The sequence below is a fragment of the Astatotilapia calliptera genome, chromosome 7, assembly GCF_900246225.1.
Source record: "Astatotilapia calliptera chromosome 7, fAstCal1.2, whole genome shotgun sequence".
In the NCBI taxonomy this organism is placed as follows: Eukaryota; Metazoa; Chordata; class Actinopteri; order Cichliformes; family Cichlidae; genus Astatotilapia; species Astatotilapia calliptera.
In genome coordinates this window covers 33,398,847-33,426,111 of record NC_039308.1, presented here as the reverse complement: position 1 = coordinate 33,426,111, position 27,265 = coordinate 33,398,847, and the positions used below count along the sequence as shown (strand labels likewise).

Genomic DNA, 27,265 nt, shown 5'->3' with positions numbered 1-27,265 from the left:
TTTGTTTTCCAAGTCACATCCTGTGTGTATAACCCAGTATGTCATTTCCCCTCCTCATTAGTGGAAATGTGTTTGTGTTTTGTTATGTAATCGCTTGCACTAGGGACTGTGACTTATCCAGTGGGCCTGCCTGCGAGGACCCATAACGTTCAAATCGCATAGTACAAAAAGACACTCTGACTTAAATTGGTTTGGCTTTGCCTGAAGCACGCTCATATTTCTAAGTCATTCATATGTCTCCCCTCTTCACACATGGCAGTCTGTTTGGCCCTTTGTGGTGCAAATGGATGTCAAGTGATATCCCCCCCCTCCAATATAAATGTTCCCCCTTTTTATTGAGGCTGGGCTCAGTATGTTTCCAATCCATTGCTCTCTACACACACGAGCCTGGTTTGCGAAAAACTGTTTAAGATAAAGTTCCAGATGGGCATTTCAAAGGTCATTTCCAGATCTAAAAAAAAAAACAAAACAAAAAAAATCTACCCCTCCAAGAGTTTGTTCCCCCCCACTGTGGGGTCTCTCTGCTTCTGCCACTGGTCCTAAAGTATTCCTGTGCTGGCCAGAAGATCAAAAAAGTGGGTTATGATGGGTGTGCTGCCAGCTCGAGTCATGCCCCCATTTCACTAAGCCTGAGCCTGGAATGGCAGCAGCACAGAGATTTTTCGCTTTCCACGATGTAAAATCCTAACCATTGTACTAACTCAGATTTGAACTCCTCAAACGTTCACTGTGGGTTTGTCTCTGTGAAGTGAGAATTGGCTCTGAAACTTTGGGAAGTGCCCGATATATCTCGATGTGCGAGCGCGTGGCGAAGCCGGAATACGTCGAGTGATCCGCTGTCGCGTTTGTGGATGAACTCTCAGGTTGTTGGGATCGCCGCGTGCTTGCACAGGAGCTGGTGTGCCTGTGTGTTTACACTTTCTGCAGACGGTGGGATTTGTGCTGAATGTAGGCCAGCAGAATCCCTCTTACGTCAAAGGCAGGCGGGCGGGCGGGCAGATGCAGGGAGAGAGCTGCTGGTGGTTGTGCAGCTGTGGCCATGGAGGAGGCTGTGGCGCACATCAGTCTGCCAGAGCACCGCTGGCGGTGAGCAGGGAGAGACACAGAAAGGAAAGAGACTGAGCACCAATGATGAAGACGGTCCTCAGCTTGCACAGGAAATGGGCCCACGCGGTGAAGACCATACGTATCCTGCAGGGGCTCGTGAGTGCTATTCTGATTGCAGCTTAAATTTGATCAGATGTCTTGCCAGCCAGCATGACCTGAGAGTTTCTTTAATGGTTTGGGTCGTGTTTTATTTTGAAATGAGGATGTCAGAAGTGCAGAAAAGTAGCACTAACGGGTGAAAAAATTCCGGGTAGTTTACGTGAACGGATATAAAGTAGTTTGCCTTTTCTCTCTCCATGTTTGTTGTGTAAAAAAATTGATGTGTCATTCGTGTTTTTATATTTTGAAATCGCCTTTGTCGTTGTTGAAAATAAGGGCATGTTTTTGACCAACTTTGGGATTTTCTTTGGACTGAATGAGTTTTTAGTCTCCTAACAGATATAAATAAAGTGGCAGCATCTATTTAAAAAGGAAACATCTTTTAAACAATTTCACTTTATTTCAGTTTTTTCCTCACTCTGTCAGTTTGAGTCTGTCTTTTAATTAGTATTTCTTAGTGTGACCTGCTGGTGGCTTCCTCATACAGCCTGTTTCATACAGTTTTTTGTTTTGTCTTATTTAAAGAGTGCAAACTGATGCTTAAGTGTTCCAAATCCATTTCTAATCAACAAAAGCCAGAAGTTACTTTTCACAGCTTGCACTAAACAGCCCAGTGGAGGGCTGTCATTGTTCTTGTGGTTGTGTAACAACAGGAAGCATGGGCTAATGAACTAGCTTTGTTGTTACATCACAAAATACATTATTAATCTGTCCGGTGAAATAAACCCATCCGTGGTAATCTTTTCTTCTCTCTCCTCAGAACCCGGTCATGGAGGAGACCGTGTGGGAGCAATACACCGTGACCTTGCATAGGGTGAGTCCATCTGCACCTAAAGACACTCCCAACCTCATCTCATTTACAGCGTGCACATGTTTTCCATAAGCCCGAGCTGTTGACCCCGGTGGATCACAGGAAATGCATTTAATTGATTGCTTTGATATTTTGAAGTGAACCGATAGTGAAGGGAAAATGATGTCAGTGACATTCCCCTGAACTCTGAATGACCAAATTCAAGCAGAGCTGTTATGTTTTAAACCATCAAGAACAGTTATGTTTATGTTTCTGCTTATGATACTTGACTCGGGGTTAAGTAACTTAGAGTAATGGATCATGGAGCTTTTAGCAGCTAGGGGGGAGTATAATTCAAACGTGTGTGTGTGTGTGTGTGTGTGTGTGTGTGTGTGTGTGTGTGTGTGTGTGTGTGTGTATAGAAGATGGATTTAGCTTTTACAACCAAGTCATAAGTGTATTTAATCTGCACTCTTTTTAATAGCCAGCAGATGGCGATCTGCTGGTGACCTGTGGTTGTAGAGAAGGCTACCTGGGAAAACACAGCTTGGCTGTTTTGCTCTGCGCCCTCAAAAAACAGTTTCCTGATTAGTTTAGGGGCTCAGCTCTTAGTTTCCAGTCTTACTGAATACAACATGAAGTCCAGTCTGTAAGTTTTCATTCTAAGAATCAGAAACAAGGATTATCACGTCAGACACCAAGATAGCGATGGCAATTGCAACTCAAGGCTTCTTAAAGACTGCTTTAACTGTCCTTGTCGATTTTGAAGATGACCATAATTTACAACTAAATATTTTATTCAGTGCTACTTGAGACTGACGACATCAAGAAATTGTTTAGAAAGGTAACAAAGTAAAGGAGCTGAGTTCTGGTTTTCCACAGAACTCATATAACATATAACACAAAGTCTTACTTGAAACCAAAGTTGTTGGCTTTGTGTGGCCATTGAAAAGACTGCAGGTGTAAAGCACATCCAAGTTACTTATATCTGAAAAGTAAAACTAACATTCATCTTTTATACTGTCTATAGTCTACCTTAAAGAGGTGGTCAAGACATGGGAATCTGTGTCCTGAGATGATTTTGTTACATGGGATGTTATCCTGCTGAAAGTAACAACAGACGATGGGTACACTGGTTATAAAGAGATGGACAGGTTCAGCAATAATACTCAGGCTATCGTGTTTAAACAATGCTCAGCTGGTACCAAGTGGCGGACCAGTCTCCTCTGGCATCAGTAAGGCATTTTTGCCCAGAGAATTGATGCTCACTGGATGTTTTCCCTTTTGTGGGCCCATTCTCTGGAAACCGTAGAGTTAACTGTGCAGGAAAATCCCAGTAAATAACCAGTTTCTGAAATACTCAAACCAGACCATTTGGCACCAACAACCATGCTGCGTTCAAAGTCAGTTAAATCACCTATTATCCCCATTCAGATGATCGGTTTTAACTTTAGCAGGTTGTCTTGACCACATCTACATTACTCCAATGCAGCAATGTGGGATTTGCAAATTGGCTGTTGCCAAATTTATTTTTTATTTTTTTCCCCTGGTTCTGTATGATGTCACTGAGAGTGAGTCCCACCTACCAGCTGTTCAAATGTTTTGTTGATGAGGGGCAGCCAATTAGAAGAAAGTTTATTTAAAAAGAGGTTGGTCTCAAAGGGGCATCTTGAATTTAGGGTTTGAGTCCAAGAATAAAAAAAAATATGAAACAGAAATTGGCGTAATGTGTTCCTTTTAAAATAGATTTCAGTGTTTAACATGTGGTCATAGTTAGATTACTTTTCAACAATGTTCTGATCATTAATAACTTAAGTTTATTAGAAATACATTTACATAAATATACCAGGTTAAAATATTTATTTATTTATTTCTCAATTGAAAAATTTAGTCCAGGAATCCTAAACTGTATGATCCAGTGACTATTAAAAATGAAGATATACTTCAGTTCCACTTTTTGATTTTTCCCAGCTATCACATCTTTAATCGTTTATTCGTTCAACTTGTTTAACCATCATCCAGTGACCAGGGTTCTGGCTGCTGTTATGTTAGTCACGTGTGTGACTGTGTAAGCGCAGGAAGTCATTTGAGCTTAGGTAATCATCATGATGAGCTCATTGTCGCGTGCTGTGGCTCACTTAGGCCAGAAAAGCAGATTTTGTGCAAAAAGGTCCTCTGCTGTAGGCGTGAGCCCCCCCCCTCACAACCCCACCACAGCCAGCTGTCACACTCTGCTTTGTGCTTATACTTTTTGGTCCCTTCCACTATTTAACCGAATTTTCTCTCTTTAAATATTCAGAGTATTTCTAATGTCATTTAAGGAGCACAGAGTCTAAATATATGATATTTATTTGATTTTTGGTCTAAGGTAGAGCCCATACTTTGCTTGTAAGGGATTAAAACGGTATTTATTACAGTATGCAACATTCAGCCACATTTCCATTTTCAGGTAGGTTGCAGCTCGTAACTTAGTCGTCCACCCTTTTCTCCAAAAAGAAATGACTTCTGGAGTCTAGATCCACAGACATGTATATACAGCACAAAGTGCAAACTGAATACACCGTGTAGTACAATATCTGCCCAGTAGTTTATATCATTTGTCAGATTATGGCATTTAAAAAGCTCCAAAAAGAACAAACACAATCCAGAGTAGAGCAGGGCGATATGGCCAAAAATATTTATCACGATATATATTTGAAAATTTGCGATAATGATATAACCGACGATATAATTGATGCGAGACAAAATACAACTCCACAACATTACTAGCGCAAAAAGACAACCTTCCATTTATTTTCACTTAAACAAGAAGCTGGTTTTTATGTACATTAAAGCTTTATAAAAATGTAACAGTGCAAATGCAAATTCCTTGCTGAAAGTTTAACCAAAAGGCATTTCCAGTAGAAATGGGCTGACATATCCTGAGCATAACCATGTATAATATCCACTGAAGTTAAAAAGAGGTGCTTTGCAACATTAAACTGCAGTGTGCAGTATGCATTTTTCGGACCGTAAGGTGCACAGGATTATAAGGCACATTAAGCGAAACAAAGCAGTGAGATAAATCAAACTTTATTAAACTCATTCTTCTTGCTTCCTCCACTTCTGTACCATTGATTCATTAATGTTGAATTCTCTGGCAGCGGCTCTATTCCCATGTAGTTGCAGTATATTAATGACTAACCTCGTATTGTGGATGGATTATCTCAGTTGTTCTCCTGACTGAAGTTTGGTCCGTTTACAGCATCCTGCCATGCGATTGCATTTGTCTCTAACCATGAAGAACCTTCACGTAAACTGTTATAAGTGGAAAAGTGTTAGTGTTCGTCCTCCAGCTTCACTGTTTATGTTATGCTAACATAGCTGTGTCGCTAGCGATCACGTAGCACATCATTATATACCAGCTAGCCCAACTTCAGTAACCCTACAAACGTCACTGCTGTTTAGTTTCCTGTCTTCATTTATGTTGGAAGTGATAGCAGAGCTGTACGTTTGATTTTTTTTTTCAGAAATCTCTCAGTCAGAACATGCTATATCATGCTTAGGTAACTAGCGAAACTAGCGAGCTAACTTCCGCTAGCTTCCTGCTAACTTCTAACTCCGTTAAATGTAATAACTTTTGTTTTCATGGATGCCTGGAAGTTAAACTTTATAGTTACACCTGGTAAAGCAGCATGCTGATCGTTTTATTAAAGATGAAAGAATTTAGACAGTTTTTAACTCTCATTGCTGCTGCAGTGTTCTTTTGACCTGAAGAGGGGGGTTTAGGACCCACATTACTCCCAGATTTAAGAGCATCTTAGTCCGACAAATACGACAATAACAACGGCCGCTTGCATGTTCTGCAAAAAAAATGTGCTTTGTCGTGTAGCTGACGGACAAACACCAAACCAGTACCACATCACTGAAGTTGCACCATTTTTACAAACCAATTCTGGTTCATCTGTTTCACTCAACAATCGGCCATGTGCGTATGAAAACAAAGGCACTGCGCATGCGCGTTTTACTCCCATTCTATCGCGATATTTCATTTTCCTATCGTTGCCTAACATTATACCAGTATTACCGTGAACGGTATAATATGGCCCAGCCCTAATCCAGAGGTTCAGTTCAGCAACTGGAATTGGTGGAGGTGATCCTGATCACACAGTTAATCTTTAGTTGCTTGCGTTGTTTTCCATCTCTGTAGCATGCACTTAATAATGAAAAAGCAGGATTCGCATGTGTTTCATATGAGTGGGATGTCGTCAAACATTCCCAAACTGAATTCTGGATTTATTGCTTTGTTTTTACTCATCTGCCAGCCAGTCAATATGCATTTATCAAATCCAATTTAAATAAATATCTGTAAACGTCTTCAGACGGAGGCAAGATTTACAAGATGGCAAAGAGGAAAAAGGGGAGATTCATGGTTATAATGAAGGAGGACATGCAGTGGGTTGGTGTGACAGGAGGATGTTAGAGGTGGAGATGGAGCTACACCTAGAGGGAGCAGCTGGAAGAAGAAGAAAAGGCAGAACAGGCCACACACCGTTTATTAACTTGGTTTTGGGTAAAGATGGGTATAATATGGTTGATCTGATGCATCAGAAAATAAAGCATGTTCTGAGTATTTAAAGAGAGACAATTCACTTAAGAATACCCCCCCAAAAAGTTGTTACCAGCTCTACTTTCATCAACCTGATGGTGAAAAATAATCAGCCCATATCACATTGTAAATATTCCTTAATAATTATAAAATTGGTTTAAGATTTCTTATTTAGATTGGCATCTGCAGGAGCAGCTGGTGACTTTTTTTTTTTTTTTTTTTTTTTAATCAGGCTCCACAGATCTTCCCTCTTGCTTCAACTACTGGTGGAAACGATGCAAATCAGCAACAGGCTTTCTTCTTGTTTCAGTCAGGGGATTATTCCTGGTTTCATGTTACAAACTGCACGTGTTTTTGTTTTTTGAGTAGAAGAAATTCTGTGAGTTATGAAATCTGAGGAAAAATCAGACAATGTCGAGCGTTTTCATGTCAGGATGAAGGCAACCTTGAGAGAGTTGACATTTATGTGAGATCTGAAGGGTTGGGGTTAAAATTATTACATTATCATTTTTATATATGTAATAATTGTATTACACTTTATATTTTAACCTTTTCTTTTTCTTTTTTTAAGATATATTTTAGCCATAGTTTGTTGATGCAGCCCTCTATTCTCCCCCTCCACTGCTGCTCTTACTCTTACCCTTCCTCTATCTCGACAGCCATCTGCCAGAGAGTGTGTTGTTGGTTTTTTTGTTTTTTGGTTTTTTTTTTGTTATTCATTTATTTATTTATTTCGTATTTTAAGTACAGATGGAAGGGAGGGGATAAAGAGAGACAGGGTCAGCAAATCTCTGACCTGATCTCATCAGGGCAAGCTGGAGCAGTGGCAGGTAGAATCTGAGAAACCCAGAAACATGAAGAATTAAGCAGCCTTTAAAAACAGAGTATTTAAATTAAACTTTCTGTTAGTGCTCACATGTTAGATTGGCTTAAAATCTGACACTTGTTACTTATGAAACATCAATGTAGTATTTCAGAAAGCTACATAGTATTGAAGTACAGGTGCTCAGCCGCTGGATAGTCCTACATGCTCTCAGCAGGCAGAGCTGTAATCGCAGTCAGTCAAAATCCCTTTAATCACCATGTACAATACACATACAGCCATGATAATGCAGTGTGAGCTGAAACACACCGTTGGGATTATTGGACCTCACACACGCACGCAAAAGCTTAAAAACACAAGGGGACAATGAAGCGAGCCCTCATGATGTACCGTTGGAGGAAAAAAGTTTATGAATTCATTACCTGGATTTTTTCTTTTTTTATTCTTGAACTAAATCGCGAATAATGCCGCATAAAATCCAACTAAACTATTAATGTACAAATGGATACTTTTGATGTATTTATTGAGCATGCTGTCACACAGAGCAGGGGTTTAGGAATTCATAGAACCTCCTTTAGCAGAAACAAACTCCATCAGACATTTCCCTCAGCTGCTTATGAGATATAAACAACATCCAGGAAAAATTGTTGACCCTGCATCCAATAGAACATTTTCATTTCATCATACCACAGCATCTCAATTGGATTAAATTGGGTCTTTCCTGGTTTAAAACAGGCCTGTGGGGGTTGACTTTGGTCTTCATTTTATTAAGGCAGTAAGTCAGCGTTGCCTAATCTGTTTTTTTAAATGGTATTTTCCTGTTATTTCTGGCCATTGGATAAACAAGTATATTTTGTGCTTCAGTAAACTGATGCATGACAGTAAAAGTCCTGCCCTTCTGTAATGTTAGTGCAGTATAAACTGTGTTTTCATGTTAAATTATGTGTTTAAAAAGTAATATGTTCGAAAATGAGAACATATTAACCTCTTAAGGTTAATTGTGGTGCAAAGGCATCAGAAGCAGAGCACTACCAAACCTACTTCAGCGCTACCCCTCTGAATGTAAATAAAATAAATGGTATTAAGTATGTCTGTGCTGAGTTTGAAATTCTAGTGTCATGACAACTTTACACAAACACAGTTTATGGTCACGTGTAGATATTTCTGCAGGTGTTTTACTGTTAGCCTTGCTTAGGATTGTGCGAAAATCACAGCGTGCAATGTCCAGTTGTATAGAGAGTAGCTGGAGCGTTTTTGAGTTCACAAATCTTTCCTCTCTTTTCAGGATTCGAAGATGGGCTTTGGCATTGCTGTATCAGGAGGGCGGGATAACCCAAACGAGGACACTGGCGAGACGTCCATTGTGGTATCTGATGTCCTGCAGGGAGGGCCAGCTGATGGATTGTTGTTGTATGTACCATTTGTTATTTTATGGTTTTACTCCAAAGAAACAAACTCCAAAATAAATCTACTCACAAAACAGATGTAACAGCTTGATAAAATAAATAAAAATGTAATTGACTTCAGTTGGATTAACTTGTGTGTTTACTTTTGTTTAGTGAAAATGACAGAGTAGTGCAGGTGAACGCCATCCCCATGGATGGAGCCATCCACTCGTTCGCTGTCCAGACCCTCAGGAAGTGTGGCAAAGTAGCAAAAATTGTAAGTAAAGCACTGAGCAGCTCCTTCAGTGGGAGACTGCAGCACCCACGGTGTGGGACGGAGAGATTTCGCAGGTCTTTCCTCCCCACTGCTGTCAGACTCCACAACAAAGACTCCAACTGATCAAACATACACATCCACACTGGTGCAATAACACTAAGTGCAATACTTTTCTGGCATCGTTGTATTTTTACTCAGTTGTATATAGCATTTGTATTCTATTTTTATCTTATTGTATATTTTATTCTATTTTATTCTACTGTATATAGTATTTTATTCTATTCTGTACAGTTGTGTACTGTATTTATTCTTATTGTATTCTAATTTTTGCTTCATAACTTTTGCACTGTCCACTTCCTGCTGTGACAAAACAAATTTCCCACGTGTGGGACTAATAAAGGTTATCTTATCTTATCAATCTCTCTTTTAAAAAAGAATCTACTCTTCACATTAGGAATTAGGATTTTTCTTAACTGGATCTGTTTGTGCTTTTATGGAAAAATTCAGACAGTCAAGAGGCCCAGAAAGGTTCCAGTCAATGTGCTCAATCGTCAGCCATCACCTGACGACAGAGTCTTCAACAATGACTACAATGATGACTACAACTATGATCAAGACCGACGTAGCGTGTACAGCGCTAGGAGTGGCGGAGGCCGGGACCAAAGCCTGGAGAGGGAGCGAGGCGGCTACATGGACTCCGGCTACCACACACGTGATCGTGACTATGACCGGCGGGAACGTGGCAGGAGCACAGAGAGAGACCTCAGCCCGGACCGCCAGTACCGGCGAGATGGCAGCAGAGGCCGCACTTTGGATAGAGAGTACAGCCCAGATCGCCGCTATAAGAGCGAGCATGCGCTTGACCGTGACTACAGCCCAGACAGAAGGTACCGCAGTGACCGCACATTAGACCGAGATTACAGTCCTGATCGGCGTTTCCGCAGCGATCGAGCCCTCGACCACAGCCCCGACCGACGCTACCGAAGCGACCGAGCCCTGGACCGCAACGAGAGCCCCGATCTGCGCTACAGGCGTGACAGTCCAGGACGAGGCCGCGGCCGCGATCAAAGCTACGATCGAGGACTTGACCGCATCGCAAATGAGCCGCGGAAATATGACGAGCCAATAAAGCGAAGTGCAAGCAGGGACCGCCTTGAACGCACACCGTCACCTGCTGCCGTGCCCCTCCCTCTGCCACGCCCTGCCCGGGATCTGGAGCCGCTGGAGAAACCTGTGAATGTGCTACTGCTGAAAAACCATCCCAACGAAGGTGAGATGCTAAAAGTCTGTCAGATAAACAAAACATGTGAATGGTTCTCTTCACCTTAAATGAAAAGGGTTACAGTCTCTGTGGGTGGCACGGAAAGCTAACCTTTACTAAAATTCAGGTTAAATCCTATTTTTATGTTAATGAATAAATAACAAAACAATCTATGTTGGAGGGTTGTGAACTTTTTCCCAATTCTGAACTAAGATGGTAAGAAGAAGTTTGAGAATCACTCAGTTAGGTTCTTATCTGACATATAGAGTGGTTTATTATTCAACATAGAAAGGTTAACCGCTTTCCTACCAGGTTATCTGGTGTCTTCCTCAGCTGATACCCTTCTACACAACCATTTGGCAAATCTCACAAAGGTAGCTGCCAATAGCACTTGTGCATCTGCAAGCCTATTGGAAACCTGACTCCTGCCCCAGCTCTTCCTTTTTCTGTTTCTATTTTAATTTCATATCTGTTGCCATTTATATCTGCTCTGTTCTGTAGTAGGGGGTTCCTTCATATGCACAGGGAAGGGCATGGTGATCCCAAAACAAGGGTTTAAGTGGTCCTGACTAGAGTTTTGTTACCCATTTCTAAGTATCTTTGATATCATAAAAAAGTAAATAAAACCTGTACAGCTATTTGGGAAAGAAACCCCCTCCTGCATTTAGCACAAAATAAGTGGTGTCTGCCACAAGAAAAACAATTGGCAACAAATTTGATAAATGTTAAGCAGAGGAAAGGATGCACTTTATTTGAAGGTTTTATTAAATGGATGCAAAATGGAAATGTCCTAATTGTACGTTTAATTGTTTACTCAAGCAATTCTAGCGAGAGAGAGAGAGTTAATGGAGGCACGGCCATGTCAGCATACATCACCACCAGCTGATTTCAGCATATCAGCAGATAAAATGGCTTGTACCATTCATCAGTTTGGCGCTTGCTGTTTACTGGCTTTATTTTTAAATTGAGGTGAATTTCTTCACTTGGCACAGAAATGCATAAAACAAAATGAACAGTTGGAAAAGTGATCACAGTGCTTATAGGTAAATTCTTATTTTAAACATCAGCCTAGTATATCAGTGCATCATTTATACAGATGTGTCCAGAGGCATTTTGGTCAGTGACCGTTAATAAACCCTTCAGAGGTCGAAAAGTGACCTGATTAATTTTTCCATTTGTTCGGTCATGCCAGGTTATCTAGACTGTGAATGTCAGATATAATTAAAGTGGAGTTGGGTAAAATAAGGTAAAATATTTGTTTGATTATTTATACATAAAATATATGTGTGATTTGTGTTTTTGCAGAATATGGCCTTCGTCTGGGCAGCCAGCTCTTCATCAAAGAGATGACCAGCACAGGACTTGCCAGCAAGGATGGAAACCTGCAGGAAGGGGACATTATTCTGAAGGTAGGGTGGTGTATATTCCTTATTTGTTATTTTTTGCTCATTAACCGTCCATTTCTGACAGTTCAAATGAATCCTTATTTATATTTTACTGGGCTTTCGCTCAGCATCATGGGTCACGCTTTGGATGAAACGATCCGGTCACACAGGGTTAAAGACACTGCGTAGCAACTACAGATCGCTAGGGGAAATGAGTATTTCCTGACCAGTTGTTGGCAGTCGATGTGAAATCGATGGCTACATCGCAGTCACGCAAGACTAATGACTAGTTTGTGACCCCATGGCCCAGCTGTCGCTTTGGAAAAATGAGTATTCCTCAGCTGGTTGCTAAAGCTTGCTGGTATTTCCTCAGTAAGATTGCAAAAAGCTGTATATACCTCTGCACTGAAACTTTCCAGTTGCCTTGTTCACTAGTAGGTTGCTGACAACACAGACACTCTGTAAAAGTTGTTGGTTTCAGTGATATGGTGCGAAATTTAGTTTGAAGGTGAGTATTCTCGATTTCTGGTTTGCATTACACTTTCTTAAGTTACAGCTCCGGAAGCAATCAAGAGCAGGCTGAGAAATAAATTATTTCCCTAGTGACCAGTGGTTGCCAGGAGTAGATGGGTCTCTGACCAAAGTCAGTGCTAGTATATTGTAACCTTGGTTTCTGCTGCTTCAGTTGCTTGGTTGTATTCCGTATCCAGGCACAGCTGACAAACAGCCTCTAATTTCTTTCTTTTATGTTAAAGTGCTGCAAAACCGTGCTGTAACACAGCTGTCATCTGTTTGCTTTCAGTCTCTTTTGTTTATGTCTTCCACTGAGAGAGAGTCAGAGCTGCAACATTGGGTAGCGGAAGTGTAACATCTTTTAGCAGAAAAGTACCATTGTGTAAAATAAGAAACGTGCGTTTAACAGAGTAGTATTTCGTACTAGAAAGGGCAGCAGCGATTAAACATTTAGTCGACAAGTCGCCCACATTCCTATCAGCACCTGGGAGAAGCAGCTGCCACACAGAGGCAGGGCAGAGTGGTCACTTTTACATTTGTCTCATATTAAACAAGATGAACAAGATTTCTGAAAGTTTCAAATAACAAAGGCGGCGTGTGTAAAGGTAATCTCAGTGAACCAACGCTCAGGATTCACACTGCTTTAAAAGCTCAGTTTTAAACTTTTTTTTTTTCCCCCTACTGTTTGCTCTGTATGATATCAGTGAGAGGGGGGTGTCCCAAGTGTGGTCATGTTTGGCACAGAAGCACCAACAACCTGCTGTTTTTAAATGGTATTTGTGTGAATGGCAGTCGTCTTAAAATGAGGGTGGAAGAAGCTAAAAGGATGAACTTAGGGACTGCATTTCCATTTAACTTCAGCATTTAGTAAGCCACCATTGAATTTGAGCTATTTTATTCCATGGGGTATTTCTGAATTGTGTTTTAATGTTTTCAAAAAAATGTATTTTGTTTTTGCTCTTTGATTTATTTATGTTTTTTATTTTAGCTTCTGTCATTTTTTTTTATCTTTTATGTGGACTGTTGTAAATCAGTTTGATTTCTTTACCCTATTTAATTGAGCTCTTTTTTTTTTTTTTTTTTTTTTTTTTTTTACCTTATTGCTTTGTTCTACTTTAGCTAGCCATTTTTGTTGTTGTGTTTTTGTTACTTTATGGCTGCTTTTGTCTCCTCTGCCTCTTTTGACTTGTATCTTTACAGTGTAAAATAAATAAGGATTATTTTAAGCTTTAACAAAAATCTGGAGCTGGACATATGCCGAATAGGTTCAGTTTAAAGATCACCCATCTCAATGACATCATACAGAGTCAAGAACAGAAAAAAAGTATCTGAAACTGACTGTTTAAAGCAACCTGAAGCACGAGTGAGCTTTTGGCTCACGGAGATTAGTTATGTGCTTACCTGATTAAACCTTTGACCATGTGTAATATCAACATTTGTAGTTGTGATAGTTGATGTTTGTATATAACATTAGGAAAAGCATAATTCCTTTTTAAGTGTACAAAATATTTAAAAACTGTAAAACATTGCATGCTTTGTTTGTGTGATTCGTGAGTGAGAAGCGTCTGCACATCTCCTAATCCCCTCTGTCTCTGTCAGATTAATGGGACTGTGACAGAAAACCTGTCTCTCAGCGATGCCGGGAAGCTGATTGAGAAGTCCCGCGGGAAGCTACAGCTGGTGGTGCAGCGAGACAGGAAGAAGATCCTGGTCCGAATCCCGCCAATGGTCGACAGCGACTCGGAGCTCGACGGTGAGAGAAACTCGAAACTGAAAAGCAGCAGGTCCTATGCCGTGTAAAGGCACACCTGGCGAGTGGCCATCATCATCTCCATGATCATCATCATCTTCATCATTTTATATATATATATCTAGAAATATAAACCTCATTGCATTATGAACTTCTAATGAATCAATTGTGGAAACCTTAATGCCATTAATGTTTCTGTACCTGTCAATCAAATTTGTTCTTAATTCTTAAAATAAAGGCTTTACTTACATCAACTTTTAGTTTTATTTAAATATTATTTCACATACACATATTCCACAAAGCACTACGAGCTAACCATATTCAGCACATCATCACCATCCCCTCCACCCTCTTATTGCTCACCCCTTTATACCTGTTTTTATTGTCACATGACCAGATGGCATGCTGTTATTGGTCGGGAAGGATAGAGATAAGTGGTGTGAGTGGATTGTTCACTGACCAAATGTTTGCCGGGAGGAGGGGGGGATAGCACGAAGACTTGTGACCCAGTTTGACTGGTTTGGGGTGTGTGTGTGTGTGTGTGTGCGCGTGTGCATGTGTGAAAGTGCTCATTCGCCTCTAGCGGCGTGATCTAATCCCCTATCATAATCCTGCTACTGGATATGACAGAATTTCATTATGTTAAGGTTCGCACCGCTGCAGCCTTCTGGTTTCTACCATCCAGCACCCTTCTTTGTAATTCTGTTTGAGGACAATAGGGACCGACTGACTGAAAAAATTAGGATTTTGAGGTCTGACAGGTACAAATCACCTTAAGTGCACATGTGTAATTTTACTTTGTAATGGTATTACTGTGCTTATTCCTCCCTGCCCTGGAGTATAACATAGAAGTGCAGTCTAGCTTCCACACCCTGAATGCTAACATTGAAACATCCTGTTGAGTTTTAGTGCTCCTCATCATCATTGTAACCCCAGAAACTGGTATTTGCATATCTAATTGGTGTGGCTACTCATCTGGGAACAGTGCTCTGACCTTCATTTGTCTGAGAGCTGTGTTGCCCCCCCCGCTTTCATGACCCAGGGGCCATTTGAGCCGAGCAAAGGCCATGTTATGTAATTTACAAAACAAAGAAGCACCAAGGAGAGATGCAGCATTTTACTCTTTCTGATAAAGTTTATAGGCTTTACTACCTGAACACAGAGGACCCCACCCCCCACCCCCATAGCTGCTTGACTCTTGTGTGGTTTCACAGGAGTTGTGATATTTTTCATCATCCTTGTGTGTTTCAGATATCTCTGAGATCGAGTCGTACCGCTCCTATTCTCCACAGGATGACAGACGGGCCCACCACTCTGACCTCTCCTCCCATTCCTCCAATGAGAGACTTCGAGACAAGCCCAGGTACACTATCATTAAAGGCCAATTCTGGTATATTTCAAGCTGTAAAAGCTTTTAATGAGCTTTTCCTCTCAGCCTCAGGGCTCAGAGACTACATCTGTACGATGCTCTGAACCAGATGGCATGTAGCTGAGGTGTTTTGGGCATGTCTTATCAGGAGGGAGGAGACCCCAGAGCAGACCTGGGACATGCTGAGACTGTCTCTTTGCTTGCTTGGGAACTCCTTTGCGTCTTCCAGGCTTGGGAGAGGGAGGTCTGGGAATCTGCTTTCCTGTGAAATCAGAAAATGCGATTTCAGTTTTATTTTTATAGGGGGAAAAATAGAAAAAGAATACAACAATCAGATAATACTCTATGAACAAGCACTGGGTGATCACGGGAAGGAAATTTAACAGGAAAAGATTTCTGGCAGCATCGGCTCAGGGAGGGGCAGCCATCACCAGGAATGTGCAATTAGGAACCTAACACAAACTGTACCTATTTATTTGGCCGTTTGACCTTTTCAAGGATATTGGTGTCTATGACACCAATCCTAGTATGAATCCTAGCCCCTCCTTTATTGTTTGACCCTTTTTATTTTTCATGAAGTCGAGCACAGTGTTCATTCGGTTCACCAAGTTGAACTCAGTCACATTCCTATGATATCAGCTGATCTCAGTGCTAGCCCACATAAACTAATGGTTCAACCGATATCTTCCTGAACATCCTGTTTTTCAGTCTTGTAGAGAATCCTGTTTAACTTGCTTTAGCCTGCTACCGTTGCTGCATCTAAAAGCTGCAACCCCCATCCACCCGTGCTCCTTTTCGTGCTTATTCATGTCATATCTGCCATCCATGCCTGCTCTGTTTTGGACTAGTTGGTCTTGCAACTGCTGCTTTCCCCATCTCAGGATTTCCACTACACACGTGCATATGGAAGGACAGGAAAGTCTAAGAACAGAGCTGTACTCCCAAATCTTACTGCAGAAATAAAGTTCTTCTTTTACTTTCGTGGTCCTGACTGAGTTAGAAGATTTTGTGGCTCCACAGGTTATGCCAATTTGCACTACACACCTCTGCTCCAAAGATTTGTGGAAGATAAACTGAACTGGGTTGGGCAACGACTCCAAATCAACTGGAATTTTATATAGGTCATTTCAAATGTTTCTGAGTCTGACAAAAAGCAAACACACAAAGTTTAATCCTTGAAGAGCTGGGTCTATATTGTTTTGGCAACTGCTTGTGACCTTGTGTCTCATTTTCATTCATAGGAAAGAATTATAATTAACATTTCCTCACAACAAAAGATTTGTCTGCCTGCTCTACAAACAAACAAACAAAAACCACAATCATCTAAAAAATGATTTTAAGTGTTGCTTTGTTTTGTGCTTTTCTTAATTCTAGATAACACAAAAGCATTGAGCTCTGCTTTGGTCAGTCATTTATTACGAATGAATTAAATACACCAGAAACAAATCAGGATAATGTAGGATTATGCTGTTTTTATGCTTCATGAAGCTCAGGCAGCCCGTCACATCAAATATCGGAAAAACCACCATGTTATTAAACCAAACCGGAAAAGGAGTCATAATTATATCAACCGAATTAAATGTGTAAAATGCTTCTTTTAAACTTTCCAAAAATTTGGGATATTACTAGAGAGGAACCGCCTAGCAGGCTGGCAAAAATGGGTGCCATGCCGACCCCATTCAGAGGTGCCGACAGAGACGTTGAAGATAAGGCTGCTTTGCACGCAGAGAGGGAGGAGCCACGCTCCGAGACACCACCAGGTAAACATGATTTCGCCCTGAATATACAAGACTGTAAAAAATAAATAAGTCAAATCAGACAGTTGAATTGAATACTGACTGTAAATGATTTTGTTTCTGCAGTACCAGCTGCCAGTGTCGCCCCAAAGGTTCACGCTCCCCCTAAAGTGCCACTAAAGCCAAGTGCAGAAGACCTGGAAATATACGGGTCAGTATTAGTTAGTTGTTGTTTGTTTGTTTGTTTTAATTGAGTTGCTCAAACTCAAATTTACTCAAAAACAAGAAGCCAGCTTGGTTGTCTCCGTCATAAATAGACTCTACCTTTGTCAACTGTTGTTTCCATGTTTCCATAATGCAGGCCGAACACGGTGATGGTGCGTTTCCAGAAAGGTGACAGTGTGGGTCTGCGGCTGGCGGGAGGAAATGATGTCGGCATCTTTATCGCCGGTGTTCAGGAGGACAGTGCAGCAGAGCAGGAGGGTCTCCGGACAGGAGATCAGATCATGAGGGTACAGCATGTTTTAGTTCCACATTTAAACCCTGCACACACAAGAGTGCTGTGTCTGAAGTTGGAGAAAAAAGACAGAAGCTTCGTCTTTGAGACATATATCAGGCCAGATTTCTCATTTTATTTCCTATTGTGTGCTTCAGGTGAACAACAGAGACTTCAGAGGCATGGTGCGTGAAGATGCTGTTCTCTACCTCCTGGAGATTCCTAAAGGAGAGGAAGTTACCATTCTTGCACAGAGCAAGCCTGAAGGTACTGGACTGGATAAAGAACAGTTGCGCAAACAGTACTAATGCCAAAACCGTCCTGTGTTAAAGTATATCACATAGACACACACAGAATATGATAAAAAGTCTTAGTAGTCTTGTATGAAGAGCCAGTGGCTTGCTTGCTTTTCTATTTCCTGTAATTTATTTATTTTTATGATAATGGATGAATGAGGAAAAACAAGAGGCCCAAATTTGAGCCATGTGGGATGCCAAATAATGGTGGGGGGGTATTTTTAGCTTCTGTTTTCTTCTATTTTTGCCAGTGTATAAAGATGTCTTAGCATCTGGCAGAGGCGACTCCTTCTTCATTAGAACCCACTTTGAATATGAGAAGGAGGCCCCGCAGAGCCTTCCTTTCTCCAGGGGGGAGATCTTCAAAGTGACGGACACACTCTATGATGGCAAACTCGGCAACTGGCTGGCAATCCGTAGTGACAAAAACAACCAGCTGTTAGAAAAGGGAATCATCCCCAACAAGAGCAGGTATGCAATGATGATCATCTTTGTGCAGACAGCCTTTCTGCCCCCTGCTGGCTATCAGAACGTGATGGCTATGTTTTTTGTTGTTGTTTTTTTATTTTAAATATAAATATTTCAAGTTTTTAATTTTTTTTTTTTGTATTAAGGATTTGGCTGGATATTTTATCATTTTACATGTTCTTTCGCTGGTAAGAAATCTGCATATCATCGTGTGAGCAGTCTAACTAGACAAAGTCATATATTTTCTTGTTTTCGATATCAGAGCAGAGCAAATGGCTAACGTCCAGAATGCTGCACGGGCTGCATCGGGCAATGACAGAGGAGACTTCTGGAGGATGAGGGGCCAAAGAGCTGCAAAGAAGAAAGATTTGCGCAAGAGTCGAGACGACCAGGGCAACGTTCCGGTTACACGCTTCCCCGCCTACGAGAGAGTGGTATTACGTGAAGGTATCCAGGAAACACTTTCACCCTGCAATTTTACCTGAGGCATTTTGCAGAGGTCCTCGCTGTGCCAGGACTTCTGAATTAATTCTTTTTGTTTCATTTAGCTGGTTTCAGGAGACCGGTGGTGATATTTGGGCCCATTTCTGACGTGGTTAACGAAAAACTGGCTACTGAACTTCCTGATCAGTTTGTCATTGCTAGTAAGTATCACGACCGCCTGTAAATAAACATTAGCACTAACAGAAAAAGATTTCTGTAGGCTTTCTTTACTCTGTTCTTGTTTGTGAGTGGTTTTTATCTCCTCTTTCAGAAACTGAGCCCAAGGATGCAGGAAGTGAGAAGTCCTCGGGGGTGGTGAGATTGAACTCTATCCGGCAAATCATTGAACAGGTATGGTATAATCATTAGAAGATAATGACGCTGTATGAACACTAGTGCAGTGGCTGTTATGGGAGTGCGCAACACCCATTTTATATTGTTACAATTTATTATTTCCCCAATTTTTTTATTTTTATGTCCCCTAAACACCATTAAACCAGAGTTGAATAATAGTGGCTCAAAAATATAAAGCTTCAGATATCAAGCCAAAGATCCCCAGCGTAATTTTGGGTGGATCCTTTTGGAGTTGCATCAAAACTCCAAAGGGATTTGTTGCATCAGAAGCATAAAAATCTGCCAACAGTGGAGCATCTAAGAAGAAAGAGTTAAAGAATAACTTGTGCAGCCATGTTTGTTGGAACCCATTTGAATTTTAGACTAAGTGATCTTTTTTATAAAAGATTTGACCTCATAGTTTCATCCACCTGTTTGAGGGCTAAGAATTAAAATAGGGTAGGGTTGTTAGTCTGTTCTGGTCAGCTAATCAAAATTTAATTTTAATTGAGATTTTGCTTTCCAGCTATTACCCTTTATTACCTTCCATAAAACAAGTCATCATAGAGCGCTTCTTTACATGCTTTAGTGCCGTTTTGTGCAGAATTTCAACTTCCTCTACATCAAAACAACCTTTATATCCCAAAGTCCATAGTAACCAAATAAACTGCTAAAAGAGACAATGTCATAGTTGAAATTCACCTGCAGTTTGAAGTGGCTCAGATGAACAGCTGTCGAGAGTGACTAACAGAGATTTCTGTGCAATTATTACTCATCATCCGACATATAACCATGTTTTTCTTTTTTATTATTCTCCTGCAGGACCGTCACGCTCTGCTGGACGTGACTCCCAAAGCTGTGGACACCCTGAATTACACTCAGTGGTACCCCATCGTCCTTTTCCTGAACCCTGACAGCAAACAAGGTCTGAAGACCATGAGAAACCGCCTCATACCCGGATCCAACCGCAGCGCACGCAAACTGTATGAGCAGGCCCTTAGGCTGAAAAAGAGCTGTTCACACCTTTTCACGGGTGAGTTTTATGTGATTTATGGCATGGTTGTCCGTAGTTAACTTGTGATTAATCAGATTTTTTTTTTTTTAATCAACTGTAACTGCCCTTAACAGGATAGTTTTCATTTTTCTAATATTCTTACCAGCATGGGGCGGAAAATATACATACTTTATTCACATTTATGCTTATAATTATTGCAACAATCCAAATAATGACAACTACTACTGAGAAAACCCCCGGAGGTACTGCATGCTCATAAAATACACTGAATGTACGCAACAATTCGCTTCTTTCTCCATTTCTACTCACCATCCACAATGTAACTGAGGAAACCACTTCCAGACAACCCGATCTACAGGTCACAGAGCCCACATGCGTTAATCGCGTGTCAAAAAGCCAATAGAGGCGTTAAAAGGAATTTGCGTTGACGTGGTATTGTCATGTTAACTTTGACAGTACTAAGTATTATGAAATCTTTTTCTTCCTATATTTTTTTTCTTTTAAGAATTTTTTGTTTTGTTTTTTGTCTGTTAGACACCATCGACTTGAACTCGGCCAATGACGCATGGTATGGCAGTGTGAAAGATTTAATTCGGGAGCAGCAAGACAAAGCTGTGTGGGTGTGCGAGGGCAAGGTGAGTGTCAGTGAACTTCTGCAGACCACTTGTTTTTGTGTGAATTTGACTGTTTCTTACACCCCTTCGCTTTGCTGTTACTTTCTCTCCTCAGGTGGATGGTTCAGAGGAGGACCTAGATCTCCAAGACGACCGCATGTCCTACCTGTCGGCAATGAGTGACTACCTCAGCATGGACAGCCGGATGACCAGCGACTACGATGACACAGCGGACGAGGGCGGGGCGTACACTGACAATGAGCTGGACGAGACACTGGATGAACCCCAGCCCGTGTCGGCCATCGGTCGATCATCAGAACCTGTACTGCCCGACGAGGTGGGCGTGTCTGCCGATAGACACTCTTCTTTTCCCCAACGTTGTTAATCCATCATCATCACTGTTAAAATATCTACTCCAACCCCTGTGACCCTTCTCTGTGTGCCGTGTGTTTGTGTAGCGGCCTCACCCTGAACCCCGTGTACGTATGAGAAGAGAGGTGAACAGAGAGCCAAGCCCTCCCCCTTCTTTCGTCCCTGAACCCCCAAAGGTGAGAACCTCTCCCTGTTTTCCTCCCGTCAGACATCACTGTCGCTACACTTTCTTGTGGTCTCTCAAGCTGCATCTCAATTTAAAGTCTTTAGACCTTTCAGTTCTTGGCAAGACTCGAAGTACCATCAGATCTGATTCAAACCAAGCTGGAAATGTCTGAGGGTAGAACTGTCTTCTTTGGACTTCATTTAGTGCCGGTGTCCATTTTCAGAACTTTTTCTTGATAAATAACAAAAACTCTAATCTAGATGAATAAAGTTGCCCTTCTATACATCAGTTAAGAGTGCATCCAATAAAGGAGGATCTATTTAAATTGCTTCATTTGGTACTTCCTCTGCAAGCCGCTTTGGAACCCACCTGCACCTTGTACTCCTCCTCTAATTGATGTTTCTTTCCACATATGCACATATGTACCTGCAAATATAAGGGACTGAAGATGAGGGGGAAAAACACCTTTTGTTGCCTAAACCAGCTGTGACTGAAATAAACTTTCTCACACTAAGCTGATAAAAATGTTCAAAACTCCTGCCTGCCTTATATTTGGAAGTGGCTCTTCCTTAAAAAACAACAAATCACATCCTGTAGTTGAGCAAATGATCACAAATGGTTCTTTTTTTTGTTTGTTTGTTTGTTTCAGGTTCGTGCTCAGACTCGAACTGACTCCACACGGAGCTACGAGTCACACTCCAGCAGCACCATCAGCAGCGACGCAGTGGGCGGAAACAAGCCGCCTCCCCCTCCCGTGAAGCCTGTGAAGCCCACTATCGCCCGCCAACCAGTGAACCAGTCGTCAGAAGATCAGAGTCCGGGGAAAGACGACGAAGTGGAGGACCCCGCCAACAAATCCTTCCTGGGCAAGGTTAGACTCATTTATTGATTTAAATGTTTAAATATATAATGATTTAAATTTATTATTTTTTTATTTTATTCTTATACCAACAAGGCAGCTATCTGGGGCAAAAAGTCAGACTTTTTTATGTTTCTTTCTTCCCTTGCTTTAGAAGATTTCACTCTGGTATTATATCAAACTTATTCCCTTCTCCTCCTTTTGTTTTTTTTTTGTTTTTTTTTACTTTCTCTGCATCTAATGTGAAATAGAAAATGGGTGACCAGGTAACTACAAATTTACCAACACGTGTTTCCAACCCTCCCTTCAAATCCACAACAGCTCGTCATGCATCACAAATGTTCCCATTAATAAATCTCATTATGTATTTGCGTATTTACAGACACTCTTGTCTGTAAATGTTTCATCTGACAATCACTTCCTTGTGAGTTACACCATGTGAGTGGACGTGTGGCATCTATGCTGTTTTGTTTTTGTTTTTTTAAATCAAAAATTGAAGTTTCACTTTTATTTTCTTCCAGATTAAAGCGTTTGAGAAGATGGACCATCTGGCAAGAGCTCAGAGGCTCCTGGAGCTACAGGAGGCAGAAAACGCTCGAGTCAGTAGTGCTGTCTTTCTTCATGGTACAGCTGTAAACTTCAGAGCAGGAACAGACACAGCAGGGAGCTTTCAGTTGACTTTTGGCAGTTGAATCCTGTCAGATTTATAGAAAGCTGCATTTAAAGTTCCTCTTACTTCCCCGTCTGTCCTAAAACAATCCTGACATTCCCATATCCAAGTCCAGTGTCTAAAAGCATTTTCTGATGTTCAGTCAGATCCATGAAATGTACATAAAGATGCCTGTGTCCAACATAAATTGGTTTGTGGACTCATTTTGAAGCCTTGAGCATTTTGTCTGTCACCATCTTGCTGTTTTGAAACTTTTTTTCTTTCTTTTTTTAATCCACTTAAGTCTTACCTGTGAATCATCACGTGTCTACACTTGGCAATCTTTGCAAAGAACAAGTTTTTAATTGTACCAATAGGCACTTTGTTCCTGTTTCTTGGGCTGAATTTACAAAAAATCCCAAAGATAAGAGTTTGATAGGAATCAAATAATTTTGCACCAACAAGATGATTCCTAAAAACCTGCCATTGGTCAGGATGAACCAAAAAATAAATGAGAAAACAGCATCTGTCATGTAAAGACATTTTGTTAAGAAATAGGAAAAGAATCCAGCAAAGACCTGAAACAGGACCTAAGAGATGCATCTGATCTTTCAGTTGATCAGCCTACTGTTCACTGAAGTTTCATCAATAATATTCTCAGTGGAAACAGTCACTTCCAAGCTCATCAGTATTGTACAAGCTCTGTATTTCCTTTGATGTTTGCATGTTTCAACATAATTTTTTTGTAAATTGTAATAGTCAGAATCTACCTTGCCTTGATTTACAAGGCAAGGTAGATTCTGACTATGTATTAATGTATAGATGTATTAATATTATTACAGTACCCCTCACAGTAGTTGAACTTTGGACTGCAGCGTCTGTCCTCCTACTATTTACTCTAAAAAAGCAGCACTCCAGATGGTTTAATGTTCACCGGGGTTTAAGAGTGTTGTTTTAAGGTAGAACTAAAAATCCTTCAACTAAAGAAAGATACACTTGCAGCCTGTCTGGGTATAGTAGGATATTTTATTTCTGTTCTTTACTTTTTTGTATTAGATCTGACATATCTGGGTCTGTCCCTCTCTTTATGCAGTTGGAAATCGCCCAGAAGCATCCAGATCTCTACGCTGTCCCAGTGAAGCTGCCAAAACCCAACCTCAGCCGTCCTCAGCCAATAGGGTGAGAGCAGAGCCTCATCTCTGACATCATAAAAAATGTTCTATTTTTATAAACATGCAAGTTTATGACCCGTGGTGTGTGTGTTTGTGTGTGTCCAGTTCAAGCTCCATCCCCGAGCCACAGACTCCCTCCAGGCCGCCGTACTCTGAGTCGAGAGGACACGAGGACGACGAGGACGACTACCGCCGCCAGCTGGCCGACCAGACCAAGAGAGGATATTACAACCCCCAGAAATACAAAGACACTGAGCTGTAAGGCTGGGAAAGCAGGAAGTGACATCATCACCGATCAAAACTCTTCGAACTTCTTGTCGTGTCGTCAGTTTCAGACACTTTTCGCGTCCCTTGTTGTGCAGAAAGCGTGGTGCCCCACGCACACAAACGCACACAGATATCTCTGGTCTACCTTTGCCACTCGCCGTTACAGAAACTGTGCACAGCTGATGTTTCAATGTGAATATTCTGTTGGTGTCTGTGATCTATATTTTATTTTCCCGCCTTTATTCCGGGACTCAGTTTGTGCCTACCGTGTGTCACCATCACACAGTAAAACGCCCAATGTTTGGAAGGATAAGAAGCATAAAAGAAATGTAAACACGTCACTTGAAGCCATTTCAAACAGCTGGAGACGTCACATTTTTATACTCCCTTTTTGAACAGAAGAAAAATTCATGAACTTAAAACACAGCAATGCAAATTAACTATAATGGCGCAATTGTGTCCTAAATTTAAGGTTCATGCTCTGCTGCTTAGGTCCTCTGCAGGTGGGACACAAAAGTATGAATATAGTATGAATACATGAATTGAAACTTGATGAACAGTCGAGGCCAAAAGTTTGGCAGTGGCACATTTTTTTTCATTTAGATTATATATGTGATGCGCTTTGAATACTTTTACTGGTAAATTTATGCAAAGAGTGAGTATTTGCAGATCTGCCCATTCTTCATAACATCTGCTGTTTTCTGTGGTTTGCTGGGTATCAGCTTCTGGGCCAAATCCTGATGGATGGTGATCTGTTTCTGTTGACCTTTGAGTCTTGATGGGTTGACATCACTTTTGCCTTGTGACATGGTGAAAATGCACCATGTTATTTTCACCATGACATGGTACATACAGCAGCAATCGTCACCAAATTGCTGCTGTATGAGCTGTTTGTTGTTTGTTTGTTTTTTGTTTTTTTTAGTATGGTCAATCCTTACAAAGTGAGTTGACAAACAGGCAGAAGTCAGGATTTGGACCAGGAGTCAATGCCCAGCATAGCTGTTGATCCCACTGAGTTGCCGAATACCATCAGTGCTGCGCGTGGAGCAGGTGCAAACCTTTTGGACACAATAAAAATGTAACAAATGTAAAATTAAAACCAGCTAAAAACACTGTAAAAATACAACTAATGCCTGTTATTGATACACCGTGCAGTTTTTTTACATTGTGATGGTGAATACACGAGGCTGAAACTGAAGCGAGCAAACGCCCAAATCACTGTTACAGTTCTGTGGACTGCACCTCAGCTTTTTCACCAATTTTGTGCGTTTTTGTGAGGCGCCACATGCTTCGGGCACGCTCCTCTGGTGTTAATTGTCCTCTAATCGCACCTCCCCTGCTGAACTACACATTCCAAAGTGGACGCCTGCGTCTGCAGCACGCCGCTGTGTGAGCTGTGCAGTCTGGGAAGCAGCTTATTCCCAAGTGCCTTGCAGCTCTGATTTCAGCTCGGGAGATAAAGGCTTCTACCTAAAAAGCACTTGTTTTGTTTTAACTGCTGTTGTAAACTGAACCAAGCAGAGGTTGGAAAGTATTTTCAGTACAGTTACTGCACACAGTCGAAATACACGAGTAGATTTAAACTGGAAACATCTTTCCTTTGTTCTTTGCTTTTGCTTTAGAAGAGCATTGCAGTCACTGAAGAGATGCGAAGTCAGAAATAGGAGATTCAGATGGATTGCATGAATGCAGCATCTGTATCTCATCATTGCATAATAATTACCAAAAGATTGCGCCCCCCCCCCCTTCTTTTTTTTTTTTTTTTTTTTTTAAATTTAGGACTTTTGGCGAATGCAGGGCTCTTGGATAAGATGGGGAAGCTGTGCAGCTGCCTGTTTAGCATTTCTGTGTTAGACCAGCGTGTAAATGACGTCACAGATTTCATTAAAAAGTGTATCACGAGCGAGGCGTTCAGACAACTTGTGATTGAGCTATGTTTCTTTATTAGCTGCTGGCAATCAGAGACAATCACATTTTTATTTTATTTTTTTATTGCTGATGCTTTCTTTTTTTTGTTGAAAATTTTGAATATATATTCATACACTTGATTCAGTTCAGTGTTTGTGCGCTACTGTTTGGGGAATGTGGTGACAATCATGTTGGTTTATCAGTCTCTCTTAAATGTTATTTTATGATTTGCTTGTTTTGTTTTGTCTCCTGAGTGTTACACAACAGTCTCTTGGGAAAATCTAATAAATGTTTTTTTTGTTTTGTTTTTTTACACAAAGTCATGTTCAGAGTGTCATGTTCCACCTTTGCTTTTGGGTTGCTTTTGTTTTAGAAATGCTGCTGTGTTGGGCTCATTGTCTTCAGATGTCAGCTGGCCTCACATTTGACACATTTGACTCTGATACTTTAGTACAGAGAGGACTTCAAGGTCAGCAAGGTGCCCAGGCCTGTGGCTGAAAAACGAGCCAAAATCATCCCCCCTCCACCACCATGCTTGACAGTTTGTATGAGGCTGTGTTTGGTAATCTGGCTGTGTGCATTATGGATCACTTTGCAAGCCTTCTGGACCAATGATAAGATCAGTTTGTTCAGATGAAGCTTTGCAAACCTGAGGTGTGCTGTCATGTCCTTTTAGAGAGAAGACTACTCTTCCTACTGGCAACCCATCTAAACAAGCCATACTTATTCAGCCTTTTTCTAACTGAACTGTCATGAACACTAAAATTTAATGTGCTAAACGAGGCCCATGGAGTCTCAGAGGAAGCTCTTGGCAGTGCAGTGAGTGCTCACTGACCTTGGGGTGAATCCACTGGCAAGATTGTGACATTGTGTTAAAACACAGCTAATATAGAGGTGGTCACACTTGCTTTTTGTCAGCAGCATGTGACTACTACCTGCCCTCTTTATTCCTATGGAAGCAAGTAAGTGTGTACTTCAGTCAAGTGAAAAAACTGTTCTAAATTTATACTTGAGAAAAGGTCGACTCCACCACTGGTCCAGTTTTAACTACTTTTCAAACAAAAATAAACCAAACGTCACAGAC

At 41.1% G+C, this 27,265-nt stretch overlaps 1 protein-coding gene across 6 annotated transcripts in view; it reads left to right on the top strand.

The window, feature by feature from the left end:
* Positions 1-27,264, top strand: part of tjp2a (tight junction protein 2a (zona occludens 2)) — a 45,528-nt gene extending 18,264 nt beyond the window's left edge. For 3 of the 6 annotated variants that reach the window (XM_026174439.1, XM_026174440.1, XM_026174444.1), the window contains 24 exons: positions 1,967-2,020; positions 8,693-8,817; positions 8,967-9,069; positions 9,577-10,339; positions 11,636-11,739; positions 13,828-13,981; positions 15,230-15,341; positions 16,977-17,107; positions 17,210-17,294; positions 17,445-17,595; positions 17,738-17,846; positions 18,127-18,346; positions 18,606-18,790; positions 18,892-18,987; positions 19,098-19,177; positions 19,982-20,192; positions 20,709-20,809; positions 20,904-21,125; positions 21,247-21,336; positions 21,976-22,197; positions 22,437-22,451; positions 22,707-22,784; positions 23,928-24,013; positions 24,112-27,264. In XM_026174439.1, the coding sequence (XP_026030224.1) occupies positions 1,976-2,020; positions 8,693-8,817; positions 8,967-9,069; positions 9,577-10,339; positions 11,636-11,739; positions 13,828-13,981; positions 15,230-15,341; positions 16,977-17,107; positions 17,210-17,294; positions 17,445-17,595; positions 17,738-17,846; positions 18,127-18,346; positions 18,606-18,790; positions 18,892-18,987; positions 19,098-19,177; positions 19,982-20,192; positions 20,709-20,809; positions 20,904-21,125; positions 21,247-21,336; positions 21,976-22,197; positions 22,437-22,451; positions 22,707-22,784; positions 23,928-24,013; positions 24,112-24,268 (3,645 nt within the window). In that variant the 5' untranslated portion in view covers positions 1,967-1,975 and the 3' untranslated portion in view covers positions 24,269-27,264. Of the gene's footprint in view, positions 1-1,025; positions 1,204-1,966; positions 2,021-8,692; positions 8,818-8,966; positions 9,070-9,576; positions 10,340-11,635; positions 11,740-13,827; positions 13,982-15,229; positions 15,342-16,976; positions 17,108-17,209; positions 17,295-17,444; positions 17,596-17,737; positions 17,847-18,126; positions 18,347-18,605; positions 18,791-18,891; positions 18,988-19,097; positions 19,178-19,981; positions 20,193-20,708; positions 20,810-20,903; positions 21,126-21,246; positions 21,337-21,975; positions 22,198-22,436; positions 22,452-22,706; positions 22,785-23,927; positions 24,014-24,111 lie in introns of those variants that run through there. The other 3 variants (XM_026174443.1, XM_026174441.1, XM_026174442.1) reach the window with 3 other exon arrangements.
* The last annotated feature ends 1 nt before the right edge of the window (position 27,265 follows it).